Source organism: Bos indicus x Bos taurus, chromosome 19 (assembly GCF_003369695.1).
Source record: "Bos indicus x Bos taurus breed Angus x Brahman F1 hybrid chromosome 19, Bos_hybrid_MaternalHap_v2.0, whole genome shotgun sequence".
In the NCBI taxonomy this organism is placed as follows: domain Eukaryota; kingdom Metazoa; phylum Chordata; class Mammalia; order Artiodactyla; family Bovidae; genus Bos; species Bos indicus x Bos taurus.
The window spans coordinates 20,986,942-21,014,523 of NC_040094.1; the positions used below are offsets into that span (position 1 = coordinate 20,986,942).

Here is a 27,582-nt window from a genome sequence, read left to right on the forward strand (position 1 = left end):
AATATGTGTTTGGTGGATGGATGGATAAATGGAGAGATTAAATGTGTTTCCAAAACATGAAAATATTTTTGAGGGTGTTCCATGGGAGTTTGGGGTGGGGATGGGGGGCCAGGAAGAATCTACAAGAGTGAACCTTTGCTGTATACCTGTGCGTGCGTGAGTGCCTGAGTCACTTCAGACGTGTCCAACTCTTTGCAACCCTATGGACTGTAGCCCACCAGGCTCCTCTGTCCTTGGGATTCTCCAGGCAAGAATACTGGAGTGGGATCCTCCTCCAGGGGATCTTCCCAACCCAGGAATCAAACTGAGTCTCTCGCATCTTCTGCCTTGACAAGCGACTTGTTTACCACTAGCACCACCTAGGAAGCCTGCGCTGTATACCTACCATACAGCAATACGTTAACAAGCCAGCAGCTGCTTCAAAATTCAGTCATTGCGTCAAAAGCACACAGTGAATACGAGATGGTAGTCCAGTGGTTCTGACAGTCTCCTGGATATCTGGAAGGAGAAGGGCTTACTTCAGCCCTTCCTCAGTCCTAGACTGGAAACCCCCAGAGGGCAGGGTGTTTCTGCAGGAAGGGCCACCCCACCACAGGCCCCATATAAACAGCTCAGACAACTCAGTTTTGCATGAGTAGGTGGAGAGAGGAGCTAGGTAGGGCGCTCTGGGTCTTGACATGGGGATGCCGGCTGTGGGGCTTCCCAGACACCCTCCCCTCTCCAGCTCCTCTGGCTGCAGCCCTTCACAGCCTCCACGCACAGAAAGAGTTAACTCTGGGCTTAACCTCTCGAAAGAACCTGAAGCCTTTTATTCCCTGGTCTTGCCCTCCTCCCTTTCTTTGTAAAGTCTTTCTGATCTTTATACTTCCTGCAGGTCTCTCCTCCTTACTCTCACCTCCCGGACTCCAAAAACACTCTGATTGCCAGGGTGGGTCAATGGTTAACACTCCAGCGGCTTTATATAAGCCTGCCCAGCCGCCTGCCTGCTTACACCATCCGTCCTGCAGTTCCCTGGATCCAGAGGGTGACCAGGCAGCCCTCGTGGGCCCACACCATGGCCACCTGCTGGCAGGGCCTGTGGGCCTATCGCTTCTACCTGATCGTATTCTTCCTACCCATTTTCCTGCTGCCTCTGCCCATCCTCGTCCCGACCAAGGTAAGGACTTGGGATTCTGGGCACAGGGAAGCTCCAGAGGAGCAGGGGAGGGACCATCTGTCCCAGGGTGGGGCATTTTTAGGACCAGCAAAGCCCACTCATCCCTGTTAGCGTGGAGTTGAGGCTATCTCCTCCTGGTCCTGCTGAGTCTTAGGGGTTAAGAGGTCAAAAGCGGCTTTTGCAGGGTATCCAGTAGTGGGAGCTCAATGTGAATTGCTTAGGTCCACTTGACATCTACTGCCTTAGGAGGCAGAAAACCAGCTCCATAAAGGAGGTGCAGGTAGAAGCCAATGGGGTTGATCAGGAGAGTATGAGCTGGTCTAGCAGCTGGAGAGTGAAAGAAGGGGATTAGAAGAAAACCAGCCTTGGGCAGTTTGTGAAATTTTAAGAGTACAAACAGAGAGTGAAGGTGCTCACCTGTGATCCCAAGAGCTAAGTCGCCCGCGGAGGAGGGGTGGAAAGAATTAATCGTACATGCGGATCCTGCCAGTGGGCGCTACAGATGCACACCTCGGATGGCGGGGGAAATGTTACCGCTTCCTGCCCACCCCACGCAAACAGCAGGACTCATAACTTGGGCTTTCATTTATTAGAGGCCCCCGCTGCACGCCCTGTACCACACATCCAGTAACCCTCTCCCCAATCTTAGGAAGCAGGTTCTGACTCCCATTTTGGAAAGTGGTCACCCAAAATCCCAGGGCAGATCCTGGGGATCATCTAGTAAGTAAAAGAAGACAAAATTATGAATCTAAAACTAATACAGGACTTTGGGAAGGATACTTAGAGGTGGAGGTGGCCTTGAAGTACAAGTTTCACAGGAAATCTGTCTCTGGCAAGTCACATAGACAGTGGCAGAGCTGGTGGTGTGGGCTGGCTACAAAGCCTGTGCTGTCTGCCTCCGGAAGGCTGAGACCGATCCTGGCTCTGAACTTGGCCCCAGCCCACACCCACTCCCCCGCCACCCGCCAGCTGCTCAACGAGCCAATTGCTCAGAGAGGGAAACTGAGGCAGGCTTTTTATTCAACGTGTTCCAAAAGGATAAGGAACAGGGAGGTAGTGGCACAGCTCCTGGTCAGTGACAAGGCCCCGCTGACCTTTGAGATGACCCTCATCTCAGGCCAAAGCCAGTGGCATCTCTATGATAAGGACCCATTAGATTGGCTTCCAAACAGGCTGAGTTAACCAAGTGTGTTAACCCCAGAAGGAAGGCTGGACAGGAACCGTGATTCCCATGTTACTCCCCAGGAAAGTACAGCCCAGAAAGATTTGGTAACCTGCCCACCGTCACTCAGGAAAGCCCGAGTCAGTACAAGAAGCCAGGCTTCCTGGTGAGGGTGGGATGTGTCAGGAGGCCCTGTCTTCCCTGGGCTGTACCCCACCTGTCGCCTGCACCCCACCTACCGCCTGCTTCCTGCCTACAGACATTGCCTCCCCTATCCTGACTCAGATGAACTGCCCTGTGTCCTAACTGCGAGGCCAGCCCCTCCACTGGGGCCCTGGCTACCAGTCCCTCTCAAGGACTTTGCTCCTGTAATTATCCTCTCCTCTCCTGCATCATCAACTTTTCCGTCTTTGCCTGATCTCTCCCATCAGCATACAAACAAGCCTTAATACTGCTGCTAAGTCACTTCAGTCGTGTCCGACTCTGTGCGACCCCATAGATGGCAGCCCACTAGGCCCCGCCGTCCCTGGGATTCTCCAGGCAAGAACACTGGAGTGGGTTGCCATTTCCTCCTCCAATGCATGAAAGTGAAAAGTGAAAGTGAAGTCGCTCAGTCGTGTCCGACTCTCAGCGACCCCATGGACTGCAGCCTACCAGGCTCCTCCGTCCATGGGGTTTTCCAGGCAAGAGGACTGGAGTGGGGTGCCATTGCCTTCTCCAAGCCTTAATACGAATCTCATTAAAAAACAAAGTCTCCTTTAATCCTACAGTCCCCGCACGCATGCCCACTTTCTCTGTTCTTCCTCACAACAGAAAGTCTCTGAGACTGTCTACATTGCCCCTCTCTCCTCAGACAGCTCCGCTCCCGAAGGCTCTACCTACCTAGAGGGCTCTCGTCGCGTGCCCATCAGCATCCATGTCACGGAACCCTTGGTCCCCGCTCACCTTCCTCAACCACTCAGCAGCATGTGTCACAGCCAGTCCCCTCCTCTTTGCTGCGCTGTCTTCTTTTGGCTTCTCCTGGGTTGCCTCTTCCCTTGACTACTTTTCCTGCTCCTTCTCTCTATCGTCACTCCTGCCCTAGTGACCTGTTTTCTCCTGCCTTTAAAAGCACCTCTAGACTGATGATTCCCCAGTTGGTAACTCCAGCTCTAAATTCCAAACTTGAATTACCCAACTAACACAGGATACCTCCCCCCGCCGAACCCTTCCTTTTTACGCAAAATGCCTTTGGCCTACTCAAAACACAATCCTGATCCCTCATCTCTCTCCGCTGATTCTCTTTTTGATCTTACGTATCAAGAGAAGGCTCAACGTCTGCCTCAGAGCCATTCCTGGTGCCTGTCTTTCCTTCACTTCCGCAAGCACCAGCAGGTCCTGTTGACTAAATTTCCCCAAAATATACTGAATGGAGTCACTTTCCACTGCCTCCTCTCTGGTCCAGGCCACCAGAGTTTCTCTCCCATCCCTACCCGTCCCCAGACCATTCTCTCTCTCTCTCTTTTTTTCTAGTTGAAGCATATTTGATTTGGGGCTTCTCAGGTGGCTCTGTGGTAAAGAATCTGCCTGCCAAGCAGGAAACACAGGTTCAACCCTGGGTTGGGAAGATCCCCTGGAGAAGGAAATGTCAGCCCACGCCAGTATTCTTGCCTGGGAAATCCCCTGCACAGAGGAGCCAGGCGGGCTAAAGCTCAGGGGGTCACAAAAGAGTTGGACAGGACTTAGCAACTAAGCAGCAACAATAGTTGATTTACAATACTGTGTTAATTTCTGCTGTACAGCAAAGTGATTCAATTGTACATATATATTTTTTTCATATTCTTTTCCATTATTATTTATCACAGGATATTGAATATAGCTGCAGGTGCTATACAGTGGGACATTATTGTTTATCCATTCTCTATATAATACTTTTTGCATCTGCTAATCCCAAACTCTCAATCCACTTCTCCCCCACCTCCACCCCCACTTGGCAACCACAAGTCTGTTTTCTATGTCCCCAGATCGTTCTTCACCCAAATGCCAGGATGGTCTTTTCCAAACATAAGCTCATGTCACTACCCTGCTTAAAACCCCATATAGGTTTCCTGTCAAACCTAAAATCCAAGCTGTCAGGGAGGCCACAAGTCCCCAGGGCTCCACTCCTGCAGACGCTTCCTCTCCTTCCCTGTATCCTTGTTCTTATTTGCCCTTCTCCAGCCTGGCTTCCCAGGTGTCGCTAGTGGTAGAGAACCTGCCTGCCAACGCAGGAGACATAAAATACACAGGTTTGATCCCTGGACGGGGAAGATCCCCAGGAGTAGGAAATGGCAACCCATGCCAATATTCTTGCCTGGCGAATCCCATGTACAGGGGAGCCTGGCGGGATCACAAAGAGTCAGGAGCGACTAAAGCGACTTAGCACTGCAGCCTCCCTAGCTTTCTCTCTGCTCCTCAAATTGCTCATCTTCCTGCCTGGAATATTCTTCTCCCAGAGGCTTCCTTCTTTAGGTGTCCATTGAAATCCACCCGGAAAAAACTTCTCTGAGCAGTCCCAATCATTCATTTTTATAAAAAACCTGTTATTTAAAGGGCTTTCAGTCTCTGAAATGATGTGTTCCCATTTATTCTCTGATCCCCCTACTTTAGAATGTAACCTCCATGAAGGCAGGGACTTTGCCTTTTTCCATGCAGAATCCTCAGCACCTGGCACATAGTAGGTGCTCAACAAATACTTGTCAAATGACTGAGTGAACAAGTGAATGTGGGTAGAGACGGCCCTGTCCTCAATTCCTGTTGAGTCCCTGCTCTCTGCAGTGAATTCCAAGCTTACCTCCACACCCCTGGCCCCTGAAGTGGGTAGGAGGAGGCCCAGAAAAAACTCAGCTCACACCTGTGTCCATATAATACTCGCTGACATTTCTTGAGTATTTTTTATGTGCTGGTCATTATGCCAAGCACTTCAAAGCACTAACCCACTTATTTCTCACAATCATCTCTGAGTTACTATGAGGTTACTACTTCCATCTCCATTTTACAGACATGTAAATCCTGAGTGGTAAAGGAATTTTCTGCAAGTCCCAGCTAGAAAAAGGCAAAGTCTGGACTGGAATCTGGCCTTGGCCGAGGCTATCTAGGGATGCAGGGTGATCCCCTGTCGTGTCACCTCTTGAGCTGTCTGCCTCGTGTTTACCCAGCCATCAATCCTTCCTTCCACTGTCATTCAGTCTAGAATGTCTGTGGAGTCCTTGCTCTGTGCTAGGGGTTGCTGAAAAGGAACACAGATGTTCTGTCTTCAAGTCGCTTTCAGTCTAGAGGACCATGTGTTCCTGCCACCCAGACGATAGCCAGAAGCCTGCAGGAGCTCAGAGGAGGGAGAAAATCCTTCCAACTGAGGAAAGGGAGGATCTGAGTTGGGCCTTGAAGGCGGAGTGAGATTTCAACAGTGAGAAGCATTAGTGGAGGGCAGGCCAGGTGACGAGAATGCTAGGAGCAAAGGCTGGAAATAGTGTGTTTGAAGAATTGGTAACAGAATCCTAGAAATTCCCATCACCCACTGGCTGGAGGGTTCCTAGTGGTTGGGGGACAGTGGGGTCTGAGATCTCAGTGCTCCCCCAACCCCGCAACCAGATGCCTAAGAATGATGTGCTGGAAACCTTACATCTATTCATTCATTCATCAGGAAAAGTATCACATGACAGTTACTGTTTAGGGGCAGTGGGATGGAAAGTAAGATTCAGGGAACTTGCGATCCTGGGGGTAGGGGTGGGGTAGGAAGACACACAGAAAACACATACTGGCCACACAATGCAAGGCATGCAGCAGGCTGTGACTATGGCTTGGGGAGGAGCTGCTCTAGACAGGGTGACCAGAGAAGGCCTACTGGGGTGCTGACATTTACCTTAGGACCTGACTGGCGAGTACGAGCCAGCCAAGCCCAGCTCTGGGCCAAGAGCTGTCTAGGCAGAACCCACAGTGCAAAGGCCCAAGGCCAGGGGTGAGCCTGGCAAGGAAATAAGGCCAGCACAGCAGGGAGAACTGAGTGAGCAGATGACCTTAGAGAACTGGGGAGAGGTCAGCCAAGCTCAGCCCTGCAAGGTCCAGGGCAGGAGTGAGGATTTTATGCTGAGGGTCAGGAGGGATAAATACTTGCTTAGAGGTCAAAAAGGCAGTAAGTAAGAGTGGCTGTTTTTCAGTCCCTCAGTTGTGTTAAACTCTGCAGCCCCATGGACTGCAGCATGCCAGGCTTCCCTGTCCTTTACTATCTCCTAGAGTTTGCTCAGACTCATGTCCATTGAGTCAATGATGCCATCCAACCAAATTAGAGCTGAAAATGCAAATATCTCCCAGGATCCAACAGAAGCACTCGTGAAAACCGTCTCCCTGTGGTACCGTGTTTGCCAGGACAGAGCTTAGCTGAAATCCAGACTGTATTTACAGCAAGAATAGAGGGCAGGATTTCTTGCTTTGCAGTTTCGTTTGCTTATTTTTGTTGTTGTTGTTGTTTTGGGCCACACTGCTCGGCATGTGGAACTTCCAGAACCAGGGATGGAACCTGCACCCTCTGCAGTGAAAGCATGGAGTCTTAACCCCTGGACCAACAGGGAAGTCTTTTTGGTTTTTTCGTTTTTAGGATCTCTTACTCTTAGGATACAAGAGTAGTAGGTATGTGTAAGCATGTGCACTTTAAGTGCTGTGTGACTAAAATACCCTTGCACGGGTGCTAAGTCACTTCAGTCATATCCAACTCTTTGTGACCCTATGAACTTTTGCCCGCCAGGCTCCTCTGTCTATGGGATTCTCCAGGCTAGAATACTGGAGTGGGTTGCCATGCCCTCCTCCAAGGGATCCACATTTCCTGAGGCTCCTGCATTGCAAGGTGGATTCTTTACCACTGAGCCACTGAGGAAGCCCAAAATACCCTCACTGCCAGCTATTCCTGAACCCCAAAGATGGGCCAGTATGGTGGGCCTGAAAACTGCAAAGCATTTGGACCTCGGTTCTGGGACCTGCCTCTATCTTTTGAGACTTCCTGGACTTGGTTGAGATGGCAGAGCCCAGGAACAAACCAGGGGTTTTTGGAGCCAGATAGATGTGGGTCCAAATCCACTTGGTAGCATGAGCAGCCATGTAACTTTACCAAGCCTCTCACCTCTAAGAGGCCGCTGTCCCAACTAAACGAGATGACCTGTGTGGGTAGACTGCCTGGCACCCAGGGCTCGGTAAACATCCTGTCCCTTCTGCTCCTTGGCTGAATTCCACGCCCCTAGGAAACACAAAAGGGGCCCCCTAGGTGGCTCAGAGATAAAGAATCCACCTGCCAAGCAGGAAATGTGGGTTTGATCCCTGGGTCAGGAAGATCCCCTGGAGAAGGAAATGACAACCCACTCCAGTATTCTTGCCTGGAGAATCCTATAGACGGAGGAGCCTGGTGAGTTTACAGTCCATGGTGTTGCAAAGAGTACAACTTAGTGACTAAGCAACAAGAAAACACAACACAGCGTTTCGGGCACTGTGTGGATACCTGACTTACACCGATAGATGTACTTCTTCTTCTATTCATGAAGATGTACTTACTTCTTCTATTCATGAAGACCTTGGTGTTCCCACCAGTGAAACAGGAAGGCAAGGCGTGTCCCCTAGGGCAGTGAAGTGTGGTCCCTGATCAGCACTGGACTATGCGGAGTCAGGTTTGTGACCTCTGAAGGTCATGAGAGTAGGAGCCAGCCTCCAAAGCCAGGGCGATTCCTAGGGAAGAGATAGAAGGTTCCCCAATTCGAAATTTGCCCCCAGATTACCAAATCGTGTCCTCACTTCCAGCACCTGCTAAATGAAGGTCAGGCATGGGAAAACCAGAGAGACTTTAGCAGAACAGTTTCCTGAACAGAATCCAACAGCGCTGCCCAGGGCTGTTGTGGGGATCAGATGCACGGAGGAGTGTGGGAACGCTTCGCTTCTCTTCATCTCTTACCTGCTGGTTTGCTCTTGAGTGGACACAAGCGGATCTGGCCCTGGCCCAAACTCTGATGTCAGAACTCTTCCCCCCACTTTTGTTGTCTCTGACACCCAGACCCATTGTTCTTCCCTTTGGCCTCTTAAAGCAGAAGATGATGCAACAAATGCATTCACATGAAGGCACAGAAATAAACAAAGATCAGCCAAATGAGATCAGGCAGAGGAGAGAAGGTAGTCAGCCTCCATTGCCTGCTTTTGGCAGAGCCTCAAAGGCAAGGGGCAGGGATGCTTTAGAGTGGAGAGAGGTAAGGCTTCAGGTGTGCCCTGACTGGAGGGTGCTGTTAGGGGGACATTGCAGGAAGGCTAACTGGAAGCAGGGCGTCCTCTCTGATTGTTTGGAAATCAAATATGGCTTTCACTGGTTGGTCCTGAGTTGGAAGTGGTGGTAGCAAGTGGCGGGCGTAGGGGCAGCCTGCAAAATTAAAGAGACTGGCAAGTCATTGAGCAAATCCTGCCTTGTGGGGGCCAGTTGCTATGGAGATTGTGGTTTGGCTACAGGACTGTCGCTACAGAGACTGAAGGACTTATGTTTGCCTAAGGACTGTCCATGGTTGCCTCTTATGTTTAGTCTCTCAAAAGTTTTAGGCATTTGGATGGGCCTAATATTCCTGGAATATCACACACACACACACACACACACACACACCACTCTGATCCTCCTTCCCCAAGTCCTGCCACATGGCTCCTCTCCTCAGGGTCATTGTGTCTCTAGACACCCAGGAAAGGCACCTAGAGTTTTCCCCTCCCACCTAGCCCAGCAGCCATCACCCAGACCCTCTGCCTTCCACCTCCTGCTATCTCTGAAGTCTGTCCTCCCTGTCCATCTACGCTGCCATGACCTTCTCTGCACCCCTGTCATCTCCCCACTGGACAGCCCAGCCTGGCCACCTGTCAACTCCCAGCTTCCATGGCTGCCCATCCATCTGCCACACTGTTGCAGGTGTAAGCCCCCTATTTTTATCTTGAGGAGATTGATTTATTTAATTAGGTGATACATGCACATTGTACAAAGTCCAACAGCGTGAAAGAATGAAGCATTTTCTTCTGTGATGAATGTAGACATCAAGCCACCATAGGATGAACAATATTTTTGAGTTTGCCACCCATAGGAATCACAGATATTTTCAAATCGTATGAGAGCTATTGCCAGGACCTTGACATACTGTTGACGTTCATCATGACTTTGAAATTACAGTAGCCACTAGCCAGTGAAGAGCTTACTAGTTAAGCATCACATTATGTTACTATCTTGCCCATTTTTCATATTTTAATAACTATTTCAATATAAGTGGTTTCTTTTGTGATCCTGTGCATTTTATTAAATGTATTTAAAAACATTATTCTAAGAAGGAGCTGGAAGGCTTCATCAGGCTGCCAAGGGGATCCTGGTACAAAAACAGGGTAAGAATTCTTGAATTAGAGATTTTCCTATGTGTATACAAATACTTACAGACATTTAAAAAAAATCACATATGCAGCCTCCATGTGATCTTTTAATAGACACACCGACCTGACCATGTCACTCTCTCTGTTTACAGTCCTCCAAGGATCTCCCCCTCTTACCTTTGTCTTCCAGATAAAGTCCTATATTCCTCTCAGGGCAAATGAGACTCTTCCTGAGCATTTGATCCCTTCCCCCACAAGAATGTATGTGATCGTTTGTGCCTCGTTCTGTCCCTCTGTGCCCACTCCCTCATGCTGACACTTTTCCCCCACCCACCAAACTCCTATTTATCCCTCAGCACCCACTCAGTTTGCTCTCTCTGGAAGCCTTCCTCAGCCCAGATGGAAGGAGGCTCAGAGAAGGGGCCCCTTCTCTGGGACCCCACTCTTTGGTCTCCCCTTTGCAGTGGTGCTGGCTGCCACCCAGGACCTCGCCTCTCTCCCTAGACCCAGTAGTGCTCCCTGCCCGCAGCATCCCTACTTGCCAGGGCAGAGGAGCAGTGGGAGTAGCCTGCCCTTGGGTTAACCTTCAATCCCCAGGAGGAATAAGATGTAACATCTTTGAGATTGTGGACATTTTTGCCCTAGGCTTCTCTGTGCCAGTAAAGGGTAAAGGCCATGATGCCCTCAGGTCCCCACCCTGTCCACACCCAGGGTCCAGAGTCTGCCCTAGATTCCCTGGCACCAGCATCTTTATTTATACCTCATGCATCCACCCTGGTTCCCCAGCAGCCCAGGAGCACGTTTCTCTGCCAAGTTTAACCCAGGCCACCTGCTCACTGTCATCCGCAGTTCTTTACAGCTGAAACCTACATGGTCAAATCCTACATCCTCATAATAACCCAGCAAAGTGGGTGTTTCTCTTATCTCTATTGGTAGACAAGGACACTTCATAAAAGAGAGCAATGTGTATACAGTTGGAAATGTTCAATATTTCTTATTTAAAAAAAAAAACCCAAAGCTGAGAGATGTTAAATAGCTTGCCCAAGGACATGCAGCCGTAAAGCTGGGCCTGGGCACTCAGGTTTTCTGACCTCTGACTTTTGTTTCCTATCACAAAAGAAGCAAGCTGCCAGCCTTGGGGTTTGGAAGCCATCTGAGCATTTATCTCATCTGCTCGCTGTTGGTTTTGCCAGGCAGGCAATCCGCCATGACTATGAACCAGCCCACGTAGGGCACTCAGACTCCCTGAGCGCTGGAGCCAGGCCTGAATTATGTCTGTGCCCCAGTGCCTGATATTCATCCACTCATTCATCCAGTGGCAACTCCATAGAGGTGCTAGACACCCTGCTGGTGTGAGCACAAACAGATCCAGACCCTGCTCCCTAGAGAGTACGGTCTGATGGCAAAGATGGATATTCATCATAAGAAATTTGTGAGAGCAAATGTTTAAGTACAGATTGTAATGAGTGCTATGCAGAAGAGGTAGGGGGACTAAGGGTGTAAAAAAAAAAAAAGAGAGAATATATACCTGAAACGTGTGGAGCTGAGCAGTGCAGCAGGTTGAGGAGTAAGACAGTTGGGTCCCATGCCATAGGCCACCATCTGAGCTTGGCCAGCCCACGGTGTATAGAGATGGCAGCAAGGCAGAGGGTATACGGTGGCCTGGGAGGCCAAGTCTGACTCCCAATTGCCCACTTTTGCTTTCTTCTTACTGCACTGGGTCTTTGTTGTGGCACACAGGCTTTCTCTAGTTTGGGAGCACAGGCTCTAGAGCTCATGGGCTCCGTAGTTGCGGTGCGCAGGCTGGGTTGCCCCACAGCATGTGAGATCTTAGCTCCCCAACCAGGGATGGAACCCACGTCCCCTGCTTTGGGAGGTGAATTCTCAACCATTGGACCATCAGGGAAGTCCCCCGACTTCTCACTTCTAAAGCAGGGGAATGCAGACCTTGGAATCAGACACATTGAGGGACCAAAGAGAAAGGATCCCCTGGGTTCTGTTCTCATTTCTGAGCCAGGAATGTCACTGACTGCCTGGTGAAGACTCTGGGCCCTTCTCAGAATATTGCTTTGAAATGCACAAAATAAAATGTATGGGATGGAGAAGGAAACCAATCATTTTGGAACACGGTTATAAAAGTATAAAAAAATTAATTGCAGTTCAGAAATATAAGTGTTTCCTTATTAAAGCATTAAATAAGATCCGGTGTTGATATAATTACTACCACAATTTCAAGATAGAGATGGATGTAAACAATATTTTGAGATGCATTTTTGAGATCATTGTAGCCACTGATCTCTACAGGTCCCTAACAACTGACAATCACAATCAAATATCGTTGACTAAATGGTCATTAGTACCATCAACAGTTGTCTGGTTTGGGGAATTCCCCGGCTGTCCAGTGGTTAGGACTCAGTGCGCTTTCACCACTACGGGCCCCGGGTCAGTCCCTGGTTGGGGAGCTAAGATCCTTCAAGCCTAGAGGCACGGCCATTAAAAAAACCCAGCTCTACAGTTGTGTTGCCTGTGTTCATAACCTTAGTTAGATGTTAGCTAAAAGATGAAATAGTTTTCCCACCCAGCTTCATGGACCCTTGGCATTCCACGCCCAAGTTAAGAGCCCCATGATCCAGGAAGAGCAGGTCAGTGAGTTATGCTACAGCTGGACTGACTGCCTGGGAGGGCGGGATGGGAACACAGGCCCAGAGCCACCAGGGCCAGGGAAGACTGCCAAATGGAACTCTGAACCCGGTTTTGACCCAGAGACACACAGATACGGAGAGGGATGCAGGAAAGTTGTAAAGTACAGAAGCCATAGATTCGACACACTGGTACTCACAGCTCCCTTTGGAGGGTGCAAATGGAGACCTGGAATTGAAGCAATTTGCCCAGAGCCAGGCAAGGGGAAGTGGCAGGCCCCAGTGAAAATGGTTCTGTTTCGATCCTGGGCTCTAACTCACGCCCATTCACCCTGCTAGCCACAGCAAGCTCAAGACTGAAGGACACCCCCTACCTGCAAGGCGTCAAGCTCAAGGCAGAAGGCAAAACCCTGGGGCTCAAGAACCAGACAGTCTGGATTCTTCACTGATTTGTGTGACTTTGAAATATTTAATTTACTGGCACCTTTATTTCTTCATCTGTGAAAGGAGAACAATGCTATGCTATGCTATGCTAAGTCACTTCAGTCATGTCCAACTCTGTGTGACCCCATAGACGGCAGCCACCAGGCTCCCCCGTCCCTGGGATTCTCCAGGCAAGAACACTGGAGTGGGTTGCCATTTCCTTCTCCAATGCATGAAAGTGAAACGTGAAAGGGAAGTCGCTCAGTCGTGTCCGACTCTTAGCGACCCCATGGACTGCAGCCCACCAGGCTCCTCTGTCCAAGGGATTTTCCAGGCAAGAGTACTGGAGTGGGGTGCCATTGCCTTCTCTGAAGGAGAACAATAGTCATTTCTAAATCACAGAGCAACTAAATGTGAAATTGGAACAACCTGAAGCGTGGAGAGCACGATGTCCATGGAGGAGACCTCAACGATAGCTATGCTGTTGTTTTTTACAAAGCTATCTTCTTGAATCAGCGGAATCATCCACCCCAGCTCCCCTCCTCGTCTCTGGCCAAAGAATTCTAGGGGGTGGGGGCCACACTAGGGTCCAGAGGAGCTGGCCTGCCCGTAGTCTGCGGGGGAGGATGGGTAACAGGCCATGACATCAGTGTAACTGAGAAAATGGTTGAAGAAACAGCGATTTCAGCAGAATCTACCTCCAGCTAGGGGAGGAAGAGGTGTAAGTCTCTGCTCAAGGATCAAGGCATTCCCCACCCACTGTGCCAATGAGTTTATGTCCGGGGGAGAAAGGTGGTGGACGTTTCATGGACAAAAAAGTGAGCCTGGCATCAGAGATACTTAGTGTGCAGGCTATATGTCACACCACCCCCTGGCCTGCCACTGATATGACTCCACGGGGAGTGCTCTGGGAATTGTGCAATCCTGGATACCTTGCCTAGGTTCCCACCCGGCTCTGCCCCTCCCTGGTTCTGTGACCATGAGCAAGCCACATACCCCCTGGAGGTCCTCTATAACATGAGACCACCACACCCACCCGTGGCTATAACTTGTTGTTGTTCATTCGCTCAGTCGTGTCTGACTCTGCGACCCCATGGACTGCAGCATGCCAGGCTTCCCTGTCCTTCACTATCTCCTGGAGCTTGCTCAGACTCATGTCCCTTGAGTCAGTGATGCCATCCAACCATCTCATCCTCAGTCACCCCCTTCTCCTCCTGCCTTCTATCTTTTCCAGCATCAGGGTCTTTTCCAGTGAGTCGGCTCTTCCCATCAGGTGCCCAAAATATTGGAGCTTCAGCCTCAGCATCAGTCCCTCCAATGAATATTGAGGACTGATTTCTTTAAGGATGGACTGGTTTGATCTGCTTGCAGTCCAAGGGGCTCTCAAGAGTCTTTTCCAACATCACAGTTCAAAAGTGGCTCTAACTACAAACTTGAAAACACCCATCTCCTAGAAGTTACTCAGTAAACAGCAGCTTCCTCTCCCTGAGACCTTCCTTCCAACCTCAGGGTACTAAGGGCCTGAGGTATAAGGGGGGAGCCCAGCCCATACCAGGTGGAGAGGGCAAGAGGGGCAGGGCAGCTGAGACAGGTAAGAGAGGAGGGGCCCCCCAGCCGCTTTGTCCGAGCAGGCAGCCCCTTCCTTTGGCAAACAAAGAGTGAGCAGGTGCCCCTGAGAAGGCTTGGATCCAAGTACCCCTCCTGGAGGCTTCCTTCTGGCTAATGATTCCCCTGCCTGCTCTCCCTCCCCTGGCCTGCAGAGAGGCCCCGTAAAGGTGGGTGGGCCCCTGATGTCTTGGTTGGCCGACTTCCTGCTCTAGGTCCCCTACCAGGCCTGAAGTCAGGCCTTCCTAGCTTTGGGAGCTTCCTGAGGGAAAGGGGGGGGCCTCTGGTACCCCAAGACTCACAAAGCTATGACTCAGGGTTTACTCCACAATTCTCTGTACAACACAGGGATGGTGGAACTTTTCAGATATTCTATTTTTTTTTTTTTTTTAATGTTTATTTACTCATTTGGCTGCTCTGGGTCTTAGTTGCAGCCCACCGGAACTTCATTTTTCGTGTTCGGGGTCTTTATTGTCATGTCCCGATCTTTCAGTTGTGGCCTGTGATCTCTAAGTTGCAGTATGTGAACTCTGGGTTCTGGCATGTGGAATCTAGTTCCTCGATCAGGGATAGCACCTGGGCCCCCTGCATTGGGAACTTGGAGTCTTAGCTACTGGACCATGAGGGAAGCCCCTCACATATGCTAGAAATGTGAATGACACCTCCTGGAGTTGTGCAATGCAGTGGTCATGCCAGGATCACTTGGAAGGAGACTCCTGGCTTTCCCAAAACTTTTCAATGATTAGTGAATCATTCAGAAAAGATTTGCTCTGAAGCCTCCTGGGTTCTGAACTCCGAGGATCCAGATGCTGCAAAACTGACTCTGTTCTCATGGAACTCACCTGCTAGCAGAAGGAACAATTACTATTTAAGCGTCATACAAATAGATGTATTCTTATAGACTCTTGATAAAGGAGGGGAGGTCAGAGCTCCAGGCGGTGCTCCACAATTCCCAGGCCCCGGTTTCATTGAGATGAGCCCCCCATCTCATTTAAGACTCCTCATCCAAGCCCCCTGCAATCCCCAAGGGGATAGGATTATATTCAACAGATGGATTATAATGTCTAGACTCCCCAGGGCTAAATACAAGGTGGTCAGTGCTTTGCTTTCTATTTCCATTTTTAGTTTTTTTTTGGGGGGGGGGCACACTGCATGGCACAAAGGATCTTAGTTCCCTAACCAGGGATTGAATCTGTACCCCCTGCAGGGGAAGCGCAGATTCTTAACCACTGGACTGCCAAGGAGGTCCCTATCCCCATTTTTAAATGAGAACTTGGGTTTGGGAATCAAGGGCTGTGAGTTTTACAGGGTCTCCCTGCACTGTTGCAAATGGTCTGTTTCCTCTGGGGACAGGAAGTGATGTGATTTTGAGATACAGACCTGCCCCCTCCAATAGCTTGCTATTCCCCTCCTGCCTGCAGGAAGCCTGTTGTGCCTACACCATCATCCTCATGGCGCTGCTCTGGTGCACTGAGGCGCTACCGCTGGCCGTCACTGCCTTCCTCCCCGTCATCATGTTCCCCATGATGGGCATAATGACTGCTTCCACGGTAAGCCTCCCCATTCACAGGAGGACATGCTCCCAAGGATGGAGGGGTCTTCCCTAGGATGGTGATGATGGAAGAAACCTCATCAGAGGCAGAGCGCATGGAAGATGGGTCCCTGCCTCTGCCTGGCAGGTCGGGGAGCACAGAGGGAGGAGTCAGCTGGAAGACCAGGAAGAAGGCATTCTAGAAATGCCAGGGGCACAGTTGGTGTCAAGAGTTAATTCAAAGTGGAAGCAATTAGGCCTAGGCTAGGGAGGGAAAGGGGGCTTGATAGCCAGCCAAAGAGTCTGTCTCCTTCTAATTCGGTGGTTCTGAAACTTGAGCACGCACCATGATCACCTGCAGGGCCAGTTAAACAAAGATTTTGCTGGGCACCACCCGAGAGTTTCTGATTTCATAGATCTGGGGCAGGGTCTAAGCATTTCATTTCTAGCACGTTCCAGGCCAGTGATGATGCTGACCCAGGGACCACAGAGAACCACAACTTTAGATTCTGAAACAGCATTAAATTCTCCCAGTCAGTGGTTTTAAGCATGGAAGGATTCAGGTTGTATGATCTCTCAGTCATTGCTGACGGGAGAACGGGTTAATCAGAAAGAGAGGAAACTGCTTAATATGCAACAGTGGGGGATCCAAAGACCATTTCCATTTGGGTCCAAGAGCCCAGGGAACCAACCTCTTTCTGTTGGCAGAAATAGCAGCATCAGCACCCTGTAAGCCCTGTCCCCACGCAGGTCAGCCTTGAGTACCTGAAAGACACCAACATCCTATTCATTGGGGGGATGATGGTGGCCCTTGCCGTGGAGACCTGGAATCTGCACAAACGCATTGCCCTCCGCGTGCTCCTCATCATCGGGGTGCGGCCCGCCCTGTGAGTCCCCACAGACCAAGACGGGAGGGCCTGGGGTGTGGGCATTCTGGGCCGCCAGCCCCTGCAGGAATGCTGGAACACCAGTGTGTGGGTCTGTCCATCGCCAGGCTGATTCTGGGCTTCATGTTGGTTACGGCCTTCTTGTCCATGTGGATCAGCAACACGGCCACCACCGCCATGATGCTGCCCATAGCCCACGCCGTTCTGGAGCAGCTGCACAAGATGCCCACAGACAGGGATGTTGAGGAGGGCAGGCACAACCCTGCCTTTGAACTCCAGGAACAGAAGGAAGAGACCAAGCTTGATGAGAAAGGTGAGGCCAGGCCCTGTCCCAAACCCCTCTTGGGGAGGGTCTGAGATGATGTTCATGATAGGAGGAGTCATCTGAGCACCGATTTTTTTTTTAATTTTTGGCCACACCCCCACGGCATGTGGGACCTTAGTTCTCTGACTGGGGATCGATCCTACACCACCCCCCCCCCTGCTTTGGAGGACAGAGTCTTAACCGCTGGACCATCAGGGAAATCCATATCTTGGCAACTTTTGGGACAGAAGAGGGAAGCAAGAAGTTCAGTGACCAGCTTGTCCTGGTGGGCTGAGATTTTTCCTGGTTTTGAAATGAAAAGTCCCACAGGCTGGGAATTCCCTCAGTCCTGGGCAAACCGAGATGCTAGGTGACCCTGGCAGGCCGAGAGCAGGAGCCTGGGTGGGCTGTCAGGGGTCCGGGCTCCACTCTTCCTGTGCAGCTTGGATAATCTTCTTCCCTTCTCTGTGTCTCAGTTTCCCTCTCCTGAGAGGGGTTGGGCCAGGTGGTATCCGAGGGTCACTCCATCCTGAGACCCCAGGGAGTGCCTGTCCTTCCAGACCTGGGGGCAGCCTCGGCCCTCCCCCCAGCCTGGGTCTAGGCTGCTAAGTGACAAGGCACCTCAGAGGCCATGGAGCCCCTGCCATGCTCCCCGAATCTGGCCCTGCACCCACTCCCGACCCCAGCTCTCCCTTGTTCCCAGACAACAAGCAGGATTGCCCTGCTCTACCGACTCCTTCGGAGTCCAAGACACAGCAGAACAAGGAGCAGCTCCGCTTCAGCCAGGGACTGAGCCTGTGTGTGTGCTACTCGGCCAGCATCGGGGGCATCGCCACCCTGACCGGCACCACCCCAAACCTGGTGCTGCAAGGCCAGGTCAACTCGTGAGTGATTGAGGGGGGAGAGGGTCTGCATTCTGACTGGGGGACAAAGGGAGCTGGCTTGTCACCAGGCAATGCCACACAGCAGCCCTTATTCCCCTTCAGGATCTTCCCCCGAAATGGCAACGTGGTGAACTTCGCCTCCTGGTTCGGCTTTGCCTTCCCTGCCATGATCATCTTACTGCTGCTTTCCTGGGTGTGGCTACAGATCCTCTTCTTAGGATTCGAGTAAGTGGCAGAAAGGGGAAGAGATGCCCAGGTGCCAGCCCTTACCCGTTGGGAGCGCCCAGCTGGGTACCCAGGTAGCCTTTTGGGAAAGGACATAATCACCATCTCAGTGAGCAAACCTCTCCCTCCCGAGGCCCGTCTATGCCCTTGGTCCCCCAGTGGGGGGAACGATTGGAAAGTATTATCCCATTTATTAGATAAGCAAACTGAGGTTCGGGGCATGGTCCGTAGCTAGACATGTCAGTGCTGGGACTGAAAACCAGATCTTCTGGTGCCCAGGCCAGGTCCCACTCCATAATGACCCACAGCCCTCTCGCAGGTGCTGAAGGAGTGCACGCTACGAGCTTGTCAGTTATAGAAGTGCTGACGCTTGTGCTCCTACTGTGTGCCTGGTCCTGAAAACACTGCAAGCGCTAGGCACAGGCCTTGTCCTTGGAGCTCACCATCTAAGGGGTGATGACAAGGTGGGGGCAGTGACAGACAGAAGCCTAGGTGCTGTGGGAATACAGCCCAGGAGAGCAGAGACTCCAGAAGGCCCCTGGCAGAGGTGACACCTGAACTGAATCTTGCTGAGTTAGAAGTCAGCCAGGTAGAAGATGAAGTAAAGACATTCAGCAGCAGGAATAGCTTGTACAAAGAGGCAAGAAAGAACATGCCGGGTTTGGGGAAACTCCAGTTCTGTGTGGTTGAAACATAAAGAGCAAAAAAAGGAGAATCAGGGGGCTTCCCTGGTGGTCCAGTAGTTAAGAATCTGCCTTCCAAAGTAGGGGACACAGGTTCTGTCCCTGGTCAGGGAACTGAGGTCCCACATGCTGCTGGGCAGCCTAGCCACCACAACCAGAAGGAAGCCCACATGCTGCAACTAAGACCGGATGCAGCCAAAAAATACTTTTTTAACCACAAAAGAAAAAACATTAATTGCAAAAGAAAAAATGTAATTGTTTTTAAAAAAGGAGTATCAGGATACACATCTGGAGAAGAAGGCAGGGAGAGATTATGGGGGAATCTTATGTGCCACCTTGTTCTTGAGGCCAAGAGTAGTAAGGAGGTTTTATTCTGACTTCCAGCCCTTGTCACTAGAGCTCCAAGTTGAAAATCATGTGAGACCTTGCTGGGGCTCAGTAGGAATCGAGTCTGGGATTGATTAATGATGTCTGCTATGAGTCCAACCTAGGAGTGGTGGTATGAGTGTTACTGTGATATAAGTTGTTATTTGTCCTTCCTACCCAGGCAGGGGGTGGTCACTGAAAGTTTTAAAGCATCGTTGCTATAACATTGCTTGGGCAGGTGCAGGGAAATTGGGTTGGGGTTGGGGCTGATACAAAGCAAAGTGTTAGTCAAAGAGACCAACACAGTGCCAAGCACCATAAAGGATTTAAACATGTGTGAAACATGATTTTTGCCCCCAAGGAACTCACAGTCCAGCAGGGGAGTTGAGATTTGCCCAAGCAAAGAGTTAAACATCAACGTGAGTTAAACCAGTGCATGTGGAACAGGCTGCAGACCCCTGTGCTTCTTTGGACAGTGTGGGTGGGGCTCAGGCTGGCAGAGGGTGCCCAGAAGCAGTAGGAGAGGGAGGGGAGGATTTCTTGAAAAGTTATTGGAGGAGAGGAGTGATGAGTCAGGGCCAGAAGGAAGCACAGGGTCCAGGCTTCTGGGGCCTTCTCACTCTGAGCAAGGGAAAGCTCAGCACAAGAAAACTCCTGGAAGCATGGAGGGGTCAGTGAGACAGATGGCGCAGGGCCAAGTACAGGGAAGCCCCACCCCCTACCAGCCCCTCTGCTAAATAAGAGCCCTGACAAACCAGTTGTCAGTCACTCAGTCGTGTCCAACTCTTTGCAACCCCACAGACTGCAGCACACCGGGCTTAGCTGTCTGTCACCATCTCCCAGAGCTTGCATTCATGTCCATTGAGTCGGTGATGCCATTCAACCTTCGCATCCTCTGTTGTCCCCTTCTCCTCCTGCCTTTAGTCTTTCTCAGCATCAGGGTCTTTTCCAATGAGTCAGCTCTTGGCATCAGGTAGCCAAAGTATTGGAGCTTCAGCTTCAGCATCAGTCCTCACAATGAATATTTAGGGCTGATTTCCTTTAGGATTGACTGGTTTGATCTTGCAGGCCAAGAGACTCTCAAGAGTTTTCTTCAACACCACAATTAGAAAGCATCAATTCTTCGGTGCTCAGCCTTCTTTATGAATAGAGTTTATAAACCAGAGTCTTCTGCTTTTCTTCCAGAATGTTGGGGGCATCAAAGTCTTAGTGTAGTAACCCTAAGGAGGCCTCTGCATGTCTCAGCCTTTAAGACACAGGCACTCCTGGGAGTTCCCTGGTGGTCCAGTGGTTGACACTTGAGCTTTCACTGCTGTGGCCCAGGTCAATCCCTGGTCAGGGAACTAAGATCCCACAAGCAGCTTGTCGAGGCCTAAACAACAACAATCAAAAAGAAACAAAACCTTAGGCACTCAGAGCCCCTTGCTCCCCTGCCTGGTGTGGGGGCCCTCACAAGCTGTCCCCACCCCCACCTGCAGCTTCCGGAAGAACTTTGGCTTGGGGGAACAGAGCAAGAATCAGGAGCGAGCAGCTTTCGAAGTCATCCGGAGAGAGCACAAGCTGCTGGGCCCCATAAACTTCGCGGAAAAGGCTGTCACCTTCCTCTTTGTCTTGTTGGTGGTGCTCTGGTTCACTCGGGAACCAGGCTTTTTCACAGGCTGGGGTAACCTGGCTTTTTCCGATGAGAATGGGAAGAGGTGAGGATTGTGGGGAGGAGGAATACTTCTGGGAGGAGGGAAGGAAGCAGGGCCCCCAACTCAGAACAGGAGGGAGGCCCCCCTCCCCCTCATGACCCTGAGTAGCCTTGAGCCTCTAAACCTGCCCTCCCTGCCCCACCCACAGCATGACATCCGATGGAACAGTAGCCATCTTAATTGCTGTAATTATGTTCATCGTGCCCTCCAAGATCCCAGGGCTGACTCAGAAACCAGGTAAGCACCTGGCCTGGGGCAGGGAAGGGCCTCTGGGCAGACCCTGCCTTCTGGCACTCAGCCCCACTCCCACCATACTCGGCAGGAGTAGACAAAGCCCAGAGAAGCTGGGCTGACTTGCCAAGGGCACAGGGACTCAGGGACAAAGCCAAGATGTGGCAGAACTGAGGGTCCCTCTCTTCCATGCATTAAGCTCTGATCAAGACCGCTTGGACAGCCCCCAGGGGGAGGGGAGGGGAGGGAAAGCCTGTTGGCTCCTGGTGACCCAACTTCTTCTGCTTGGGGAGTAGGAAACCCAGGGAAGCTGAAGGCCCCTCCTGCCCTCCTCACCTGGGATATAGTAAAAAAGAAAATGCCTTGGAATATCGTGATCCTTCTGGGTGGTGGCTTTGCCCTGGCCAAGGGCAGTGAGGTGAGAGACCCCATCCCCTCCGCAGCCTCGTTGGTGGGAGACCCTGTGACAGGGAAAGAGGGGCCCTGCTTCTCTCCCATCCCGGGCAGCCCTGACCCCCCACATGGGAGCCCCCTGGTGGGCAGAGCCTTTGCAGCAGCTGGAGAGACAGGTAAGAGCCCTAAGGGAGGGAGAGAAAACACGGGCCACAGGGAGCTCTGCCCAGTCGGGTTCTCAAAGCCAAAGAGAAGGCAGGATTTTCTGGTGAGCAGGGACTGTACTCAGGACCACCCAGGCCCTTCCCTCACCCCCTGCTGGACAGAGAACACCTCAGCTTTAACACCAGGGAGTGGACGGAAAGCACTGGGTTGATGCAGTTTGTTGGCTGAAGCCACCAGGGGGTGCCACGATCATACCCAGCCAGGCTCTGGGGACCGGGTCATCATTCTGCAGAGCCTCCATCCAAGAGGGGAATCATGAACCTGCACCCCTAGGCCTCGGGATTCTGGCTAAGCTCGTTCACTGCATAGACAGGAGCTTTCCTGGGTCAAGGATTGGTTAGTTCAACCATCAAGCACTCAGTAACTGTGCCAAGCTCTGTAATGGGTGTTGAGTGCTAAGTGGGTGATGATGTATAAAATAAAGTCCCAGCTCCCTGGGATTTACAGTCTGGCATTACAGGAGCTCTTCTGACCCTGTGACTGTCCCTGTCCCCCTGCCAGCCTGTTCCCAGTTTCTACCAGGGCCCTTCCCCCTCTCCCTCCTTGCCAGGAGCAAGGTCCCTTCTTTCCCAACCTGCTGGGCTGGTGGGGGCTGGGAGAGGGCTAAAGTTGGCCAGGGACCCCCAGAAGAGAGGTCGGGAGAACAGGAGTCAGTGGGGCCAAAGGTCTTTTCTCCCACCAAGCCCCACGTTTCCCAAGAAAGCCCTTTGACCCCTTCTCTTTGCTACCCATCTCTTTCTTCCCACATCCAAATGTCCTTCAAGAGGAAGAAAGGGGGCTTCTCTGGTGGCTGAGTGGTAAAAAATCCACCTGCCAATGCAGGAGACACGGGTTCGATCCCTGCTCCGGGAAGCTCCCAAATGCCATGGAGCAACTAAGCCCATGTGCCACAACTGCTGAGTCTGTGCTACTGAAGCTCCACGCGCCCCAGAGCCCGCGCTCCGCAACAAGAGAAGCTACCAGCAATGAGAAGCCCGCGCACCTCAAGTAGAGAGTACCACCCCTTGCCGCGACTAGAGAAAAGTCCGTGCAGCAACAAAGACCCAGCACAACCCAAAATTAATTAATTGATTTTAAAAAAAAGCAGGAGAGGGAGACTTTGGTTTCAGCTGGGTCTCTTCATTCCCTCCCAAGCTGCCCTTGACCCTGAAGACTCTAGAGAGGTGTGGGCAAGAGCAGGACCCTCCCCAGAGCCTCAGCCGGGGACTCTGGAGCCCCAGGCGGCCCAGCCTCTCACCCACCACCCTCCTCTGCCTGCAGGAATCGGGCCTGTCGAAGTGGCTGGGGGATAAGCTGACCCCACTGGAGAGTGTGCCGCCTGCTGCCATCGCCTTTATCATCTGCCTCCTGATTGCCGTCTTCACGGAGTGCACCAGCAATGTGGCCACCACCACACTCTTCCTGCCCATCCTGGCCTCCATGGTGAGCTTGGACCGGGAGACACACCTCCTCCAGGGAGCCCTGTTGCCCATCCCAGCCAGGGTCAGAGCAACCGTCTGCCCCCTCCCTCCTCTCACTTCTGAGAAAGGACCCCCGAGCCTCCACCCTTCCCCAGGCTCTTCAGTAACCTTGGGCCCCAAGGCCTTCTGGCCCCTGACTCACTCCATCCCTGGTGACGTCACCTCTGGAGTATCCTGCCGGGGCTCACTGGTGGCCCCACCCCACATCCCTGGCCCAGTTCCGGTTCTGGTCGTTCCTGAGGTGACGGCGTGAAATTGCTTCCTGGAGCGTCCCTAGCCCCTGCTTCCCCAGGAGCGTTCCCGCAGCCTTTGATGACAGCACCCTGAGCCCCTTTGAGATCCGTTTTATGAGTCCCTCCCCTTCCCACGCCCCACTGGGCAGGGCCGCACACTTATCCCCTCCAGAGAGGTCAAGGGGCCCTTCCCAGGTCACCCAGTGCCCTCTGGCAGAAGTGGTGGGCTCATGGCCAGAGTGTGTATTGGGGTGGGGGTGGGGCTTGGCCCTCAGAGAGGGAAGGAGAATTGGGGGTCAGGCCTTCCCCTCTGGGAGGGGGGCTGAGACCTGCTCTGCCCCACGGTCTCCCCCTCCAGTCCCAGGCCATCTGCATCCACCCTCTCTACGTCATGCTCCCCTGCACCCTTGCCAGTTCCCTGGCCTTCATGCTCCCTGTGGCCACCCCGCCCAACGCCATCGCCTTCTCATTCGGAGGCCTCAGAGTGACAGACATGGTGAGTGGCAGGGGTCTCAAATGCCTCAGCACGCACCGCCCTGTCTTTCCACCTTGATGGGCCACCGAGTAGCTTAAAGCCTCTGAGATCCTCGGAGTTGACAGTGGACCCCGCTGGGGTGGGTGACGGGGGGGAGGGGAGGGCATGGTCCCCACTTGAGGGTCTCCGGGCCCTGCCAGGCCTAGACCACTGAGAGGGAGAGAAGGAGTGAGGAATGTAGGGGCACCGAGAGGCTAGGCACCCACACCTGGGAGATGGACTCAGGGCCCTGGCAGCGCCCCTTCCCCGTCAGCACTGGAGTAGAGGCAGCGGTGGGGACGTCGCCTTGTGCCGCAGGTTAGACTCCAAAGAGGACTTCCCAGGGAGAGTTTTGCTAGTGAGAGAGCTCCAAGCACCCGTGAATACCTAAGGGATAGGTGCTGGCCCAGCTCAGCGCCCACACATTCAGACTGGCTCTCCTCACCCCAGGCCCGAGCGGGATTCATGCTCAACATCATCGGGGTTCTGGTCATCACACTGGCCATCAACAGCTGGAGCATCCCCATGTTCGACCTGCACAGCTTCCCCTCCTGGGCCCAGTCCAACACCACAGGCCTCTGTGGGGTCAGCCAGGCAAATGTCACAACATCTAGCCCCTAGTCTGAGGGATAATCTGGCCCAAGCCAGAAAGACCCACCTCGTTCCTACTCTTGTGAGCTGGGAGGGGACACCAGGCTCCAAGCCAAACTTTGAAAGGCACATGTATATCTAACCTCCTGTGTGTCTGCAAGGAAGAGGCATGTGAGCTCAGTCCTGTGTGTCTGAGGAAAGTGTGTGTATGTACACGCGTGTGTGTGTAAAGATGGTGTGTCATGTGAGGATGTTTGGCAAGGGGGGATTGTGTGTGTGCACACGATCCAAGGTGTGTACACTTGACCGTGTACCCGTGAGAGGTCACAGGCATGACAGCTTGCTCTGTCTGGCACTCCAGGTCTTTATCTCCCCAGCTTGGTGGGCGACCAGACCCTTTTGTCCTCTATTTATTGAAACTCAGGCTTAGAGCCGCCTGGGCAGCAAAGCCTACCAGCAGTTGTCATGGCAACAGTCTCTGGGACCGGCCTAACATACTGAGTTCTCCCCAGCCTCTCAGGTTTGGGGGGAGGGTTCAAATATCTGCCCCATTAAAGTTTTGCTGTAGAGTGTGTGGTTGGTTTTTCATGGCACTTTCCAGGACTGGGTCCCCACACGTGGTTCAGGCCCCAGGTTGGGGAATACGCTGGGAGGGGACCTGGCATCTATCCTGGATGGCGGCCCCCTTGGCTCCCTTCCCACCCAGGGGAGAAGGTAATAGCCAGGAACCTCTGCCAAGGCCAGTCGGAGTGGGCGCAGCCACCCAGGAAAGCAGCACTGACATCACCTGGCCTGGCTAATTGGGAGCTGCCAGTCCCTGCGTGTCTTAGAGAAAACCAGCCTCCCGGTTCCCAGAGCACTCCCTGGGCATTTACATAAAACCCTCTGCCCCTGCCAACTCCTCACGGACCCCTCCACCAGCTGGAAAAACCAGTCCCTCCAGACCAGGGGAGGCAGGCTGACCCATGCTAAGGGCCCAGAAAGCTGGACCCTCACCCAAAATGGCAGCCTGCAGCAGGACGCATACACGTGAGGCTCACAGGAACAGGTTCAGAGCCGGCCATGGCCTTCCGAGTCCAGGACCGGACCGCACTCTGGATCATTCTGCTTCCCAACCTACCTTCCCCAGCTCTGCCTTCATGAATTCCAGAGTTTTCATTATCTGGCAAAGTCAGGTGGGGGTGGGGAAGGATGTTACCACGTCCTTCGTCCATGCTGGGAGCTCAACACCCCTTCCTGGCTGGAAGGTCACCTAGATGGAAATTTCCAAACATCTTGTCCAGTTCCCTTGTGCAGCCAGAGGGAAAAAAAAAGATTTTTTTTTTCCCTCATGCCCAGTAAAATTGGGAGCTGAGTTGTGAAGAGAGAAAACCAAAAAGGATTTCATTCTGGATTTCCCCCTGGGCTGGGGCTGGCGGGGGTTCAGGGTTGATGGGAGGCATAGATGGGAGGAGGCTGCTGTGTGGGGTAGGGGGGGGACATGGCTGTCCCCAGGGGACAGGGGATGCTGACAGGACATGCCAGACATCCAGCAGAGTGAAGAGTGTCAGGAGAGGGGCCCAGCCCCCCAGGCTGGCATTCCTCACTCATGAAGCACAGTCATAAATCACGGCTCCCACCCAGACCCACACTAGGACCCCACCAAGGCCCCAGGCGACAGCCCCCACCCCCACTGGGAGCGGGCTGGCCCCAGAACGGTGAGACTCCTCCGGGGGCTTACCCACAATGCAGTGGGCTCCTAAGGGGGAGAACACTCTGCAAACTAGGACTTTCTTTGCCACCCTGGTTGGGTACCCACAGTCCAGCCCTGGCTGGGGAACAGATGGGCATGCTTCCTAGGGGACACATGCCCTCCAACTGTTCTCAGCTCCCCTTCATACCTGTCTGATTCCCCCTCAGTCCTGCTCAGAGAGGGCCAGATGTGCATTGAGGTCACACAGCAGCCCCAGGGGGATGAGGACTGTCTTCTCAGGGAAGGAGGTGGATGAAAAGTGGCCTGAGGGGTGAGGGGGCGGCAATGGTGGGTGCCCTGGCAGAGCACAGGGCAGGCTTCCCCGGGTGCATAGAAATCACCTTCCACAGCAGGCGGGAGGGCAGAGACGGGAGGCAGGCGGCACCTGTCAGCCTAATCACCATCATTAGCTGGGCAATAAAGTAGCACAGAGGGGCGGAGCCGGGCTTTGAAGGAAGGGCCTGTCAACCCAGGTCGGGTTCGAGCAGGTGGCCTAGCAGCTCAGCCGCTCCTGGGCACACACGCTCTGGGCCGCAGGAAGATGGGGCTTTGCAGAGACGGGGGTCTATGCCCTCCCACCCTGGACCCCACCCTCTCCCCCATGGCTTCCAGGAAGGCAGCAAGGGGCTTTGGGTGTCTCCTGCCAGCTGAACTTGTGCAGTGCTGGGACTCAAGAACGTCTATCGTAGTGAGTTCCCCATTGCTAGGGGAGATCGATGAGGCCCGAACAACTTGAGGACAGTCTGCCTGACACGCCGTGCCCCCAGTTCCTAGCAACAGTCTGGTGACTGTTGTATGAATGATAAACATATTAGAAGAATGCGAGTGTTTCTTGCTTCTGGAGAGAAGTCTGACCTCAAATCCCCTTTCCAGGCTGCTGTGTGTGGAGTGCTGTGTGATCTTGAGCCAATGTCACCTTTTAGGCTCATCAGATAGACCCAGTTTTCCCCTGCCCCTGTCCCCTAGGGCCCTGGGAATGTCCCTGGTAACCTCCTCCCTCTTCTTGCTGGCCAACCCCAGCCCCAGAGGCAACTGTAGCAGCAAGAAGGCCTAGCAAAGAGCTACCAAGCCAAGTGTTTTTGTTTTTTTTTTTAATGGGTTTTTAAAAATATTTATTTGTTTATTTGGCTACGTTGGGTCTCAGTTACGGCACGCAGGATCTTTCTCGTGGCATGCTAGATCTTTCATTGTGGTACCCAGGTTTAGTTGCCCCACAGCATGTCAGATCTTAGTTCCCTGACCAGGGATTGAACTCACCCGCTGC

The 27,582-nt window shown here is 52.5% G+C and overlaps 1 protein-coding gene across 1 annotated transcript; it reads left to right on the plus strand.

The window, feature by feature from the left end:
* Positions 1-978: 978 nt before the first annotated feature.
* On the plus strand, positions 979-25,158 carry SLC13A2 (solute carrier family 13 member 2). Its single transcript, XM_027518838.1, has 12 exons — positions 979-1,156; positions 15,787-15,915; positions 16,647-16,783; positions 16,891-17,096; positions 17,791-17,971; positions 18,074-18,196; positions 20,724-20,942; positions 21,088-21,176; positions 21,467-21,588; positions 23,049-23,210; positions 23,840-23,977; positions 24,446-25,158. The coding sequence occupies exons 1-12, from the start codon at positions 1,055-1,057 to the stop codon at positions 24,614-24,616; spliced, it is 1,779 nt and encodes a 592-aa protein (XP_027374639.1). The 5' UTR covers positions 979-1,054; the 3' UTR covers positions 24,617-25,158.
* Positions 25,159-27,582: the final 2,424 nt, after the last annotated feature.

Bases quoted from the DNA above. Each gene is read 5' to 3' on its own strand.
- SLC13A2 (XM_027518838.1), top strand. From the start codon at position 1,055: ATGGCCACCTGCTGGCAGGGCCTGTGGGCCTATCGCTTCTACCTGATC. The intron at 17,097-17,790 runs GTGAGGCCAGGC...CCTTGTTCCCAG, and splicing joins GACCAAGCTTGATGAGAAAG to ACAACAAGCAGGATTGCCCT. The intron at 17,972-18,073 runs GTGAGTGATTGA...ATTCCCCTTCAG, and splicing joins CTGCAAGGCCAGGTCAACTC to GATCTTCCCCCGAAATGGCA.